Source organism: Paramormyrops kingsleyae, chromosome 11 (genome assembly GCF_048594095.1).
Source record: "Paramormyrops kingsleyae isolate MSU_618 chromosome 11, PKINGS_0.4, whole genome shotgun sequence".
Taxonomy (NCBI): Eukaryota; Metazoa; Chordata; class Actinopteri; order Osteoglossiformes; family Mormyridae; genus Paramormyrops; species Paramormyrops kingsleyae.
The window spans coordinates 4,833,475-4,846,691 of NC_132807.1; the positions used below are offsets into that span (position 1 = coordinate 4,833,475).

General features: G+C 45.3%; 1 protein-coding gene across 1 annotated transcript in view; it reads right to left on the bottom strand.

The window, feature by feature from the left end:
* Positions 1-4,206: 4,206 nt before the first annotated feature.
* Positions 4,207-13,217, bottom strand: part of LOC111845116 (NT-3 growth factor receptor-like) — a 115,118-nt gene continuing 106,107 nt past the window's right edge. Inside the window, exons 16-17 of the mRNA XM_023814257.2 lie at positions 10,033-10,191; positions 4,207-5,923 (exon numbers count right to left, since the gene is read on the bottom strand). Of these exons, the coding sequence (XP_023670025.1) occupies positions 5,738-5,923; positions 10,033-10,191 (345 nt within the window). The 3' untranslated portion in view covers positions 4,207-5,737. The remainder of the gene's footprint in view (positions 5,924-10,032; positions 10,192-13,217) is intronic.

A 13,217-nucleotide genomic window follows, 5' to 3' on the forward strand; every position in this document is an offset into this window, starting at 1 on the left:
GGCTGGATGAGCTCAATGACAGCCTGTGATTACCTACACTTCACAGGGACAGACTGAAGTGCAACCTCTAATTAAAAACTGCCTCTTAATTTGTTACTCTGCAGAGCTTTTCTCTCTAATGATAGGCGAGACAGTGTGAGGCTCTACTAGCTACCATAAATATGTTCTCCTTAAATTAGCTTTCAGACAAACGGGTCATATAGGATCTAAGTAATGGCCCTCTAGCCTGACAATTTAATTTACCATGTCGGCTCTTAGCTGCCATCTTCCGTGGGTCGTCGTAAAGCGTTAACATGTTCCAGCACAAACGGATCATGTCTGAATGCACAGATGGAGAACACAGAATAGGCCTGTACGTCTTCATGATGCTAGTGGGATTAGCACGGCTCGCTGGGATCGCAGACGCTGGCGTTTTCCGATATAGCCCCCCTCAGAATTTCTGAGCACACACGTCCTGTCTGTCGCGCTGGAGACCACTTACAGGATCCGACACACAGAGAAGTGGGAACGAGTCCAAAGTAACAAACTACTGGCTGTTAATTCAGCAGAACTCGTAATAAAGAAAGCCTGCAGTGGGGCTAAAATGAAATTATTATATAACAAGCGTTCAGACTACAAGGTCTGCTGGAATTTCTCCCAGCTGGATGATACCAAATAGAACCTTTTTTTTGGACCAAACCATTTACTGAAGAAACCGTGCGAGTCTCATTTAACCAAAATTGTTCCCGTGCTCACTCTCACTTTCAATGTTTTTACATTGCAACTGTATAGGTTTGTTATTGAAAAGATCTCCTCTTTGGGTCTTCATTCATCTGCCGCCATTGGGCAGGAAGATGACGAGGTGGAGGAGAGTGACAGGACTCCCAACCACTGCCAGACGTATTATAATAAAAGCTTGGTCATTCTTTGTAATTTTTTTTTACTTCCTTTGTAAAAGTTCTATGTATGACTAAAACAACTCAGCAATGACTGTTTCTATATACAAAAAAAACATGTTGTATTTTCATGTCATCATTTGGATATATATTACCACAAGATATATTTGGATCATGTGAAATATTAAATCTGCAGTGGACTGGCATCTGGTCCGGGTTGCATCCCCGCCTCGTGATTCCTCAGATGGATTCCAAGCTCCTTGCCACCCAGCATAAGCCGTATTGGGAAAATGGACAGATGTACTGGCAATTAATACATTTCAGCATGTTCTCCATTAGTATAGTTTACCTGTCCAATATGTGTGATTCATTCAGCAGCTCAATTGAGGCAAAAGTTGAATTACAGTACAAAAAAAAAATTGAACAAAAACAATCACACCCCCTGGTCAGCAAGGACTCAACCTTGGCACACCTGTTTTATGGTAAATGAGGTTCTTTTGGCTTTTTAAATCAATATTTATATCTTTGAGAGGGAAACAAATATGTGCACAAGAGCAACAGTCGCAGATGCGTCCCTCAGAACAAATTTCTTCATTAAAAAGAACACAAACATGTTTTGGGATGTGCAGCCGTGCGGGCAAACAAAAGTGTGCATGAAACCATCCTGACCATAAAAGGAGTCCCTCTGAAAGAACAGCAGCTCCATCAGAATGAACCGGACCGTCGGGGACTGAGAAGCAGAGCAGGAGGGGTTCTGTATGAGGACGGCTCTGAGCCGCTCGTGTCTCACAGAACCCTGCCATCCGGCAGAACGTCCCTCAGATCTCTGGGAAAGTGTCAGACTAAACGGGACGGGGAGGTCAGGGCTGGGTATCCGCCGTGCATCTCGATGAGGGGCTATCGGGGGACTCCTGGGCAACAGGGTCAGTCTGGCCGTCAGAAGTGGCTACCAGCTGGAATGTGGGGACGACCTCACACCTGCGGCTGCGAAGCCTGAGCGAGAGAAGTGCAGCTCCTGTGTGGATGCCTGTGGCTGTGGCATGGACACACTACCCTCCCCACGTTCCTCCACCCCGACAAGAAAGCACAAACGCCAGGCCTGATCCCATCAGGAGACCCTGCAGTACCTCTCTTGTCCTACTGGGGGAGCTTTTGTCTACATTATCCCAGCTACCGCTTCAGATAATAGCTAGTTATTAACGTATAGCTGAGTTTTAGAATAGTGATGTTGAGGTGAAGCTGTGACAGGCTACTCTCTAACTGTTAATTTCGTGTAACCATTACACGGCTGTAATTAACCACCTCCCCCCACATTCCGCCATTTAACAGTTAGCTCATAACTAGCTGATTGGCATAGTCACTGCAGTTGGCATGGTACCCGATAAAGGCAGAACTTGCCAGGCAAAGGGTCCGCTTTCTGTTTGACGGCACAAATAGTCACGTCTCAACCTGTCCTCGTTTCACCTTCAACTGGAGACACATCCGTTTGACCTTGAGTATCGCACAGCGGGCGGACGCGTGAATATTGCGAAGTCCATTTATTGGTCAGTCTTCAGCCAATCACAGAGGGCAAAGCCATTAGCCTTTTGATGTACCACCTCGCCACGCCTGCTATTGTGTTTCCTCTCCCTCCGCTCACATTGCTCATCGCTTAAACGGCTGCTTTTTTCTGTAGCTAATAATACCTCCACTTTTGTGTCCCACAGCTGGTCTGAGAGGGCAAGTACAGTTTGCATGCAGACACACCGAGCTTCGTTACTGCAGCCGTCGGTGTTATCCTCCCCTGCATGGCTCGTTGGCCGCTGATTAGCTCTACTGCAAATGGAGTGGAAACGGTTCACGCTGTCCCCCGTTTCAAGGGCACCCCCACCTGCATTTTGGGATCTTCAGACGAGAGGATAACCTTACTCTGCTCCAGCCACCGTGCTCTCAGTCTGACAGAAGTTTAATGCAGTTATAATAACATATAAAAATATATTTTTTGACATATTTGCCGCAGATACTCAGGTGGTAAAATCTCAGGAACATGGGGAAGAGATCTCAGCTCCCAAGGGACCTGCCCAACCCCATCTGTACTCATGCTCAGAGATGGACAACACTGTGGCAAGATTCTCCTTATGTGATATGACTTGAGTCTGATATGCTGTCAAACCTCGGTGTCTTACATGACAGCTGCCTTTCCCCCCCCCCCTCCTCCCAACCCCTAAAAAGCATAAGAGGGCACAGAAACCCAATACAGAAGACTTACAAAGGACCGACTTGGAGACGCAGCAGTCGGAGGAAGCTGGAGTTCCGGGAGGAAGCTGGAGTTCTGGGAGGAAGCATATGCTAATGCTGGGAAAGAAAACTGGCAGAGTGGACTGCAGGACGTCCAAACCGCACAGCACGGGTGGGTGGACTGGTCATGTGCGTCAGCACACCTATTCCCCCACAAGCCAAAACATCCATCATTTTTCAACCCAGAGCATGAACCCCCATAATAATGCTGGAATGATGTTGCTATTCTTCACAGAGCCAGCACACAGCTCATCACCGAGTCACGGCGTCTCTGCCACGAAAGACAACAGCCTCCAACTTTAACGCTGCTTTTTAGCTGAAGCATGCAGGAGCATCAGTTTGACTAAAGCAGTTTGTTTACAATCTAGGTGCATTTTCACTGCAACCGACAGACCCATGTGGACGAGGTAAAACCAAATAAACAGAGGCAGACAGGAAAACCAGTAAGTGGACAGCTGGGTTAGCAGTCTGGTGAACTGTCATGTGAACACTGGGGTAAATGAGGATCACAGTCAGGTGACCAGTCATGTGAACACTGGGGTAAATGAGGATCACAGTCAGGTGACCAGTCATGTGAACACTGGGGTAAATGAGGATCACAGTCAGGTGAGCAGCTAGACAATCAGGTAAGCAATCGGCTGAACAGGAAATCAGGTAATCAAGCGATCACTGCAGTGTTTACAAGCAAACCAGAAAATAGGAGGATTTCCATGGATATAGAGTGAAACATAAAAGAGAGAGAGGCAGGAACCAACTGTCTGCGTCCTGATGCTTCCTGAAGGAAAAGCCCAAGGCTGATTTTTTTCAGCCTAATGAACATAAGAAATGTTAATGAATTTGCTGCTTTTGTTGTACTGTACGTTACTGTATATCAACTGACTCATTATTTCTTTTTTTGAGAGTTTTAAAAGGCTAACGAGTCTGATGAACATAACCTGTATATAACCTTTCATTCATGATGTTTGAAAGTCACTTTGGACTAAATTTGCATATTTCTGTCTAACATGGGGGGGGGGTGTGAGGGGGGAACACCATTGGAATGTCACTGAACCCCAATTTAAATTTAAATGTCATTTTATTTATTTAATATGCCAGCAAAACTAAAAAGAACACTTCAACACAATGCTGTGGAATTTGTCGTTATGATACAGCATTAATTAACGCGGCCTTTCCTTATTATCGCAACGCTTCATCATTGAAAGGCCACGAGCGATACACGATACCGTTTGCCCAAAATATAAAACACAGGCGAACATGAGAAGATAAAGGTACTTTTACCCGAACCTGCATCAATGTGCCAAGCTCACGCTGCGCAGGAATGAAGAATGAAATTAACAGTGCTAAATAAATTTCCACCTGTGTCAGATGTCGCTTCCATGTAGTGCGAGACTCAAACTCGCGTGAAATTTGTGTCTGTAGGTATTAATTTGCATCAAAAACTATTTACACAGGCAAACCTTAGCCAGCCCATACTTTTACCAGTTTTACAATGTAAAGAAAACTGGTAAATTACCACAGATTTCTATTATCCATCACTGATTTCTGATGGTAAATAAAATATTAATAATGTTATTATGTTTCATGACTCTGAGCAACGTGAAGGACATCCTGAAAGACACAAACCTGTGTAGACAGGAGAACAACGTCACCAACAAGCATCAGAGTGTGACACCATACCTACCGATGACTCGACACAGATTAAGAAAATCTGAAATGCTGAATCTCTCATATCCGCTACACTCTGATCGTAGATTCTCATGGGTCTTCACCTCAGGGCCTGACACAGGTTTGGTTGCAAATCCTCAAAACAACTGTGCAATTAAAAAAGAATTGGGACTCTTCACTAAAATAAATACAACATACATTCTATGACATTGTCCAAAGGAAAAAAAAATATAGAGTACTCTGAAAACATTTATAGAATTAACTCACCAAAACGGCACACCAAAGAACAAAAGCACTAAGCAGAAACAAAAATAAGTTAACATAATTTTTTGGACACTTATGAAAATTTACATTATGTACATTAAATTATTAAATTATCCTTTTTGTTTCGATTGGTGGTCCTTTCATAGGGTGTCTTCACTCTGCAGAAATCCCTCCTGAATCTCAGACAAGATCAGGTCCAGCGGGTGATAACGGTAAGGTTTTCTTCCGTGAGTCTACGTCTCACTGGCCGAAGTGGCAACAGGAAGCCGTCACCTCCAAAAAAAACGAGATACTCCGCCAACAAACGTGACACAGATCCCCACCTTCAAAAAAAATATATAAGAAATCAAGAGTCTAAAAATTACTGAAAGCCTCTTTTTCTGTGGGATCTGTGCTCCCCTTTTTAAAGAGGTTTTTAACAAAAGACATAGATTTTGCGTCATAGAGTGCATCTCTGTACATTTTATAGCAAACGAAATGTAAAAGTGCTTTTTTTTAAAGATTTTACTCCAGTGTATCGAAAGGCGTAGCAGGCACTTAGGTCCTCCATCCCCAAGGTGTCTGACAGTGGAACGTGTTGTTTGGTTTTTTTTTTTTCCTGGGTCATGTTCATCCGTCCGGCAGAAGAGGACGGGACAAGTCTGGGGCGGCCGACGCTAGCCGAGGATGTCAAGGTAGACCGGTGCGGTCTTCCCCAAGGCGTAGAGGATCTTCTGGATGTCCTTGATGCTCAACCGCTGGTGCGGCTCCCTCTGCCAGCAGCCCAGCATGATGTCGTAGACCTCCTTAGGGCAAATGCGTGGTCTTTCCAGGACCCGGCCTTGCGTGATACACTCAATGACCTGGGGAGAACCGAGAGCCAAAGGTCAATGACCAAAGGTCAACAGGCAAAGGTCAATGGCCGTTGGCATGTGACCTAAGCCGATTGTGCTTATCCAGACAGAACATGAAGGACCTCTCTCATGGTGCCTGACCAAACCACATGACTTATCTTCCAATGACTATAAAGACCTTAAGTATTTCTGTCATAAATTTGACAAGCTGGTGACAAAGAGAAAAACGTTTTTTTATTCCTCAATACAATTGAATCATGTCACGAATATTTTCCACACAAAATGCAGGGCATGCATCATACTGCAGCATCTCATCCCCCTCAAAGCAGGACTCTTTCTCAGAAGTAAAAATAAACAGCCGATGGGCCTGAGTGACAGCAAAGAGCAGCCAGCCGTCAGCTCCGATAAGGTCTCTGCTATCTGCTCTCTCATCTGCTCCTTTATATGCTGCATGGGGAGGACGGGGAGCTTATTCTCCAAAGTCCAGGCTCCTCTGAGCGACGTGGGGGAAGTTGTCGTCAGCACACCCACTCCTAAGGTCCGTTTGAGATAAAAAAAAAATAAATAAATGCGGCCTGACATTACAATAAACTGCAGATACAGGCAGGCATGCAGCTCTGGGGCCGGCCAGGAGCAATTATAGAGAGGAAAAGGCATTTAAATGGGCTCCTGTTTCAGTTTTTAAGCCATCCCACCGGCAGGAGAGCATAGACCATGTGTCATTTTCCGCTGAAATTGTTTAGCTGAAATGATGCAAGAAAACACAGACATTTCAGCGAGAAACCGAGTCGCTCACTGGCAGATAACGAATGAATGACGAATTTTTTTTTTTTTTACGCCAGAGACGTTCCACAGTGGGCAGTATGGAGGAACCCAGGAGCCCGCATGAAAATCAGAGGTGATTTATGAAAGTTCTGACCCCTGACAAATTTCTAGGGCAATACGAGCCATTCCCGTTACATTTGTATTCCCACACAGATCCGTACCGTGTTCAAAAAAAATGATTTGGCCGGGAATGGTTTTCAGGGACGTGTCTTGGCATGTGTGACTGATTTGACTTTCATTTATATGGTTGATTTTGTTTCTCTCGTGCTGCAAACAGAGACAGGCCGCTGAGAGTGTGTCTGATGAGAGTGAATGCCGACCAGCAAATGAAACAGAAATGTGGTTTGCGTTCAGCTGCATGGTCACCTGATCCATGACTCCATTTCTGAACATACTGGCTAAAAGTATCCAAAGTACACACACCTTATATAATATATTGCTTATATAAATACATATAAACATGTATTACACTGGAATGTTACTTTTTATTTGGTGCATTCACATCCATTGTGCATCCAAAGCCAGCTTATAAACCACGTTAAACCTTGTTACTTTGTATATGTATATAGTTTAATCTGCAGAGCTATGCTAGTGTTGTGTTGAATCTGTTTCAGGGGACACGTTCGTTGTACGTTCGTGCAATGACAATAAAAGCTATTCTATTCTATTCTTTTACTTCTCACTAGCTTAGCTGTGCCCTTTTGAATAAGCAACATAGCGTTATATTAAATTATTCGATCGATGAATTAATTATTTAACAGTTCCGAGTCCCTGAGCAATTCCTGTACAATTAGTAAACGAATGAATGAGCACTCTTATTTGAATAAACTCTAACCCAAATCAAGGACATGGACATATTTTTACTTGTCCGGCATATAGTTTATAGTTTTCTGGGTTATTCCCATAATTTCTTGCCACATAAAGGCTAGAATTTTGTGGGCTGGAAGAACAGAGTTTTGACTGAAAGACAAGTAGGTCTAGAGAGATCAGTCAGGAGCAGAATGGGGTAAAACCCCATTTCAGAATAAGAGCCTAAAATCTGAATGCATTAGGGAAGCTTGCGTTATTCACTGCAGCACACTCTCACAGCAACACTGGGGGAGCCAATGAGAGGCAAGGCTGACTGAGTGACAGTTACTTCGCCCAATGGGATTCAGCCATGCAAAGGGCAGCTCCTGGCCAAACATTTACATTACTTTTTATTGGAATCCCATCATAAATTCTGAATGGTCAAATTTAACGGAGACCCATTACTGTTACAATCCAGTTACCATTTAGAAACATCACAATTTATTTTCTGGTATTTTAAATGGTTTCACAATACCTCTAAATGTAATATGTATATTATAAATAATGTAATAATGTGTGCTGTGGTTAAAATGGACTGTGGGAGGAACGTCGTAGAGATGTCATGAGGAGAATGAAAAATTAAAGAAAAGTGGTTTAATGTCCAGGAAGCTTTAGTGTAAAAGGGTCTGCTGGGTTTCCATGGTGATAACACGTGACTGCTACACTGCTAATGGCGTGTGGTGAAGGAGCGCTGCTCAGCTCCGGGTGTCTGTGGGCCTTGGAGGCGGACGGCCCGGCTGGTGAGCAACAGAGGCCCATGAAGACAGAGGGTTAATCGTCGAGAAACCGAGGGTTTCGTGCCGAACCTGAGATACAGCTGCCTCAGGGGGAGTCAGTCCGCCAGAAGACCCTTGACTCATTTGAGAGGAATGGCTGTGTAACTGTGGCTATCTGTACTGGTCATTTTCACCTCTCCCCCAGTCAATGCCACATGTACAAACTGGTATGAACGATTTGCCCAGTACCCCAGATACCAGTTGGATCCCGTCCGCATGCTCATCCCTGACACACAAGTCTCTCACCTCTCTAGGCACCTCTCTTTTCTCCTCCTCTATCAGCCCAGCTCTTATTTTGCTTTTCCGCTTATGTTGAGTCATCCCAGTTCTGCCCCCTCCCCATCCAAATCCCAAACAGAAAAAATACTGAAAATAAACCCGTTCCTTACAGCCAAGTCTCTGTGTCACGTTTTTCTGTTTGCAGACCGAAGACATTCTCACAACTGTGGAAAAGTTAGTGCGTGCTGTTGTCATTCAAACACCAAGAAAAGACCTATCCAATAATATACCGGAAAGAACAATTCTCCGTCTTTAAGTGCTGCCTGTCAAGCAATAGGACAGACATGATGAGCTCTGAAAAATTCAGAGCAGCAGCAGGCTGTTGTCATTCAAAGCGTCTCCCTCCTAAACTCTGGCGCTTCTTCAGAGCGAGTTTTGTGACTCTGGCTACAAAGAGAAACAAATTTTGAAAAGCGTGCCGACACACTGAGGAAGTCGCCATGGAAATCAAATTCATGCAGTACATGGGGAACAGGAGCCTTAATTCATCACTGCGGATGAATTCTCTCTAACGCCCAGGTCCACCCAAGCCACCAGAAAAATTCCACGAGACGGACACACTGACAAGTCTGCAGATGCAAGATTTCCGCAAATCCAATGAAACCTGAAAATGAGATCATGTTCACAGGACATTGCATTCTGGTCTATTCAGGCTGAACGCAATTAATTCATCACAAACACTTATTTCTGATGGTTTTCCCTGGTGCGATGAAACCTCAATAGTTTTAAAAGAACAACGAATATGGTTTCACATTTCTGGTTCAAAGCAGACAAATGAATTGGATATTTATGCTCCATCTGCCGGGGTCTGTGGCAAAAAGTTGTCACCAAAGAGAATCTGAAGTGGAAAGAGCTTCCAGAAAAAAGTCACAGTATTTACAAAGGTTGTTTTTCTGGTCAAGATGAAACACACAGGTACTATATAATAGTGAGCTCGAGGGCAGTGTGGCTGACTGTAACTCACAGCTAGTTAATGTTAGCACATTAGCCTCTTTGAATAACACATATTTCATGTTTACCAATGGGTAGAAATCCATAAATTAGCATTCTTTTGGGGGTTTTGCATCTCTTACCATCGAGAAGTATCTTGTGTGTAAGCAGAGGTGGATAGTTCGGATCCAGCAAGCAAAAATGATTCAAGACCTTGATTCAACAACTGATTTAGTATAAAGAATCACAGAGTACTCCACTGGTTGGCTGAAACAAAATCTTGGTCTGGAGTTTTACTTTCTTGATCCAAACTATCCACCTCTGCTTACACACGAGATACTTTTCGATGGTAAGAGATGGAAAACCTCCAAAAACTGCCTGCCTTGGATGTGCAGCTGAGCAGAAAGGGGAGTGAGCGGGAAATTCGGGCGTCCGGCGTCACGGTGACTCGCGACTCACCTCGTTGTTGGACAGCTGAAACCAGGGCTGCTTCCCGTAGGTGAAGATCTCCCAGAGGATGACCCCGAAGCTCCAGACGTCGCTCTCCGTGGTGAACTTCCTGTACATGATACTCTCTGGGGGCATCCAGCGAACGGGCAGCATAGTGTGTCCGCCCACCTGAGCCAAAAAACACAGCGACTGGTATGTCAGCAGGAGGCTTAGTGCTTAACGGTGTGTCATCAGAGGGCTGACATGGAACGTCTGAGCAGAGGATCCTTGAGGAAGACACTTAATCTGAGCTACAGGAAATCATCATCCACCATTGTAAGTAAGATAAGATAGGAAATCATTGATGCTTCTGGGGAGAATCAGCATTACAAAGATAAATCCTAATGCAACAATCTCCCCCCCTGAGAAAATAAATACATAAATAAATAAACAAGCAGCACGGGTAAGTGTGTAACGCAGCGTAAGTGGCGCCAATGAGGTGAAACACGGCATGCAAACATGACAGGGCCCTATTTTAATTTCTCACTTTCTCTAGAAAGATTAGCAGTCTCTGCTAATTCTGTGTTTCTTTTCTTAGCTGCTCGAAAAACACATGCTGCGTAAATCACTTATGGCATACGCTGGCACGACGTCATCAAAACAGCATCATCGAGTTACTTATGTCTGCGGCGGGGTGTTTAAAGCAGGACCCTTTTACAGTGGGCCACTGAACTTGCCTGCGCTAAAAGCCAGACATAATGAAATCCCAAAACTAGTTCTACAGGAACCCAGAAAATGAAGAACTGCAGCCCTCCCCCCCCTCCCGCCCCCCCCACACACACATAACACGCACAACATACCCAGACAGAGGGAATCAATTAAGGCACCGAAGGGCCTTCGATTGAGGCTTTAAAAAGGAGAGGAAATTCAGGACTGAGTCTTGGAACAATCGACAATCTTCAAACTGCGCAGCAACTTAAATGGGGCCTTTCTAATAGCCACCCGCAGTTAGATATTGAGTAAGAGATAAAGTGGCCACTCGTCTGCCAGCAGACACTATCTGTTTCTCTCTCACATGAATAGCACTGTTTGTGAGACCATAGCAAACATGAACAGTCTTCTCATTGGCTGCTTTGGGCATGCAGTAATTAATGAGTGGATTAACGAAGATCCAGTGCATGTAAAATCACAAATAACTCACTTCATCGGAACTCCTTGCACATTCTACCCGTTCCATACAGAATTTTTACAAGAGTGTTTTTCAGTATTTTTTAGCATGAAAATTGCATGTATGAGGGGAATATGAACGTGAAACTCGGGGGAACAGAGTGTAATTCTGTAAAATAACACCGTAAACGTGAGGAACATAATAATCAGAAAGGAGTGTGAAACTAGCAGCCTTTGCACCATTATTCCGTGAGATACGCCGGCCCCGTGCCCATGAGACGGATGACGTGCTGTAAACGTGCTTTGAGACAAATGGTCCTGTAAAAAACAGAGACTCATTCATCAAGAGAAGGCAGGAGAGTCCCTGGCTCTCCGGCTCACTGATGGGAGCGGGGGGGGGGGGGGGGGGGGGATGCACTGGGCCCACACGTGTGTCACAGATGCTGGATCAAACGTCCCTTTAATCAAGTAAATGGGGGCTCCATTCCAGCAGGATATTACACAGGTGTTCAGATGTGCCCTTTAAGGAAATCAGGTGGATAGAGGAGGCCTGGCTGGATTACGCACATAAGACACTGCAAAAGGCCGCATTCAGAGCATGATTCAGCGAAAAGGGTCAGACTGGCCGAAGCTTCCGCCTTTAAAATGAGGGCACAGGTACAAGCATGTAGCAAAACTGCATTTCAGATGATTAAAGGCACTTCAAAAATACATCCATAAAATCGATTCCTCATCAAGGTCCTCATTACGCATTAGACGCCGTGGCATCCGCACACCGTTCAGCGTAAACAAATGAAGCGAGCGCGCCGGCGTTTTTATTAATTGCCGCACCTGGCAGAGCGCACTTTAAAAAGGGCCCATTTGTCACGACGCCACTGGGCAGCGATCTACCGCGGTGGCACTCTCGGGGTTAATGGGCCATTTGTTTCCGTGGGAGTGCAGGTATGCCTTCGGAGCGCTCATCTCGGGAAGAGGCTTGTGGCACGCCGGGGATCACGGCATGAAATAAGGCGCAGGCTCGGCAGGGATGTGGGGCATCACCGAGCCCCACCGTCTTTGCACAGCATATATTACTCTCGTCAGCAGCACGGGGCTCCCCGGGGCTGGACAGTACTGTCTCTCCTTCCTGCCTCCACCTTTCGCTCTCGTTTCTCAGTCTCCTCCTACAAGAACTTCCCACATCCATTTTCACATCTTTACGCAGCAATTAACGCCGTGACACGGAGCGATCGCCTGACCGGACATCGCTGCCCCTCACCTGGAGCTAAGCTGCCTGCAGTTTTTTGGAACAGCCTCCAACCTCGCTGTCTTGTTTAGGGCCCAACACACAGACACACAAACATATCAGGGATGCAGCCCCCTGGGATGCAAACCATGGTCAGCTGGCTGGAGTGAGATCAATTCCAATTCGAGACAAGTCTGCACACATATTTACATGTATGTGACAGTTTTATTACCTCGTAAAAAGTCTGTAGGGTTTGAGTGTCACGCCAGATGCGTGATAGTTGGGAACCCTGGTGCCCCAGATCCACAGTTCCTAACTCTGAAACAGAATGGTGTCGACCATGTACTGTAAGCTGCTAAGGGGAGTTTCTGAGGAACGAACCCCAGAAGGAGACGATGAGCTCTGTAGTCACACAACGCAACGGAAGCCAGGGCTGAGCATCCCGCTCTTTCATTCCAAACTGTGTGTTTTACAGACACTTTCTATGAGCTGCCATAATGCTGAAATACAGCCTGCAGTAACCGGTGTGTATAGATAAACCAACAGGAGCCAGTGCATTAATGTGCCATTACAGGCGTGACGTACGGCGCGCCAAATCCACTGCTTATCTCGAGACCGTCTCCGTGGTGACAAAGATGGGTCGAGCCCGGTGAGCGAGTGAGTATCTGCTCTCGGCTTCAACGTGACGTCACTCGGATTCTGAGTCGTCATGCTGCTTCCTACACTTCAGACTTCACGTTTTTTTGATAATCTTCTGGGCTTCAGATCATCCTTCCAATATCTGTCTTCCACACACAAAACAAGAGCAACATTGGTGGACATC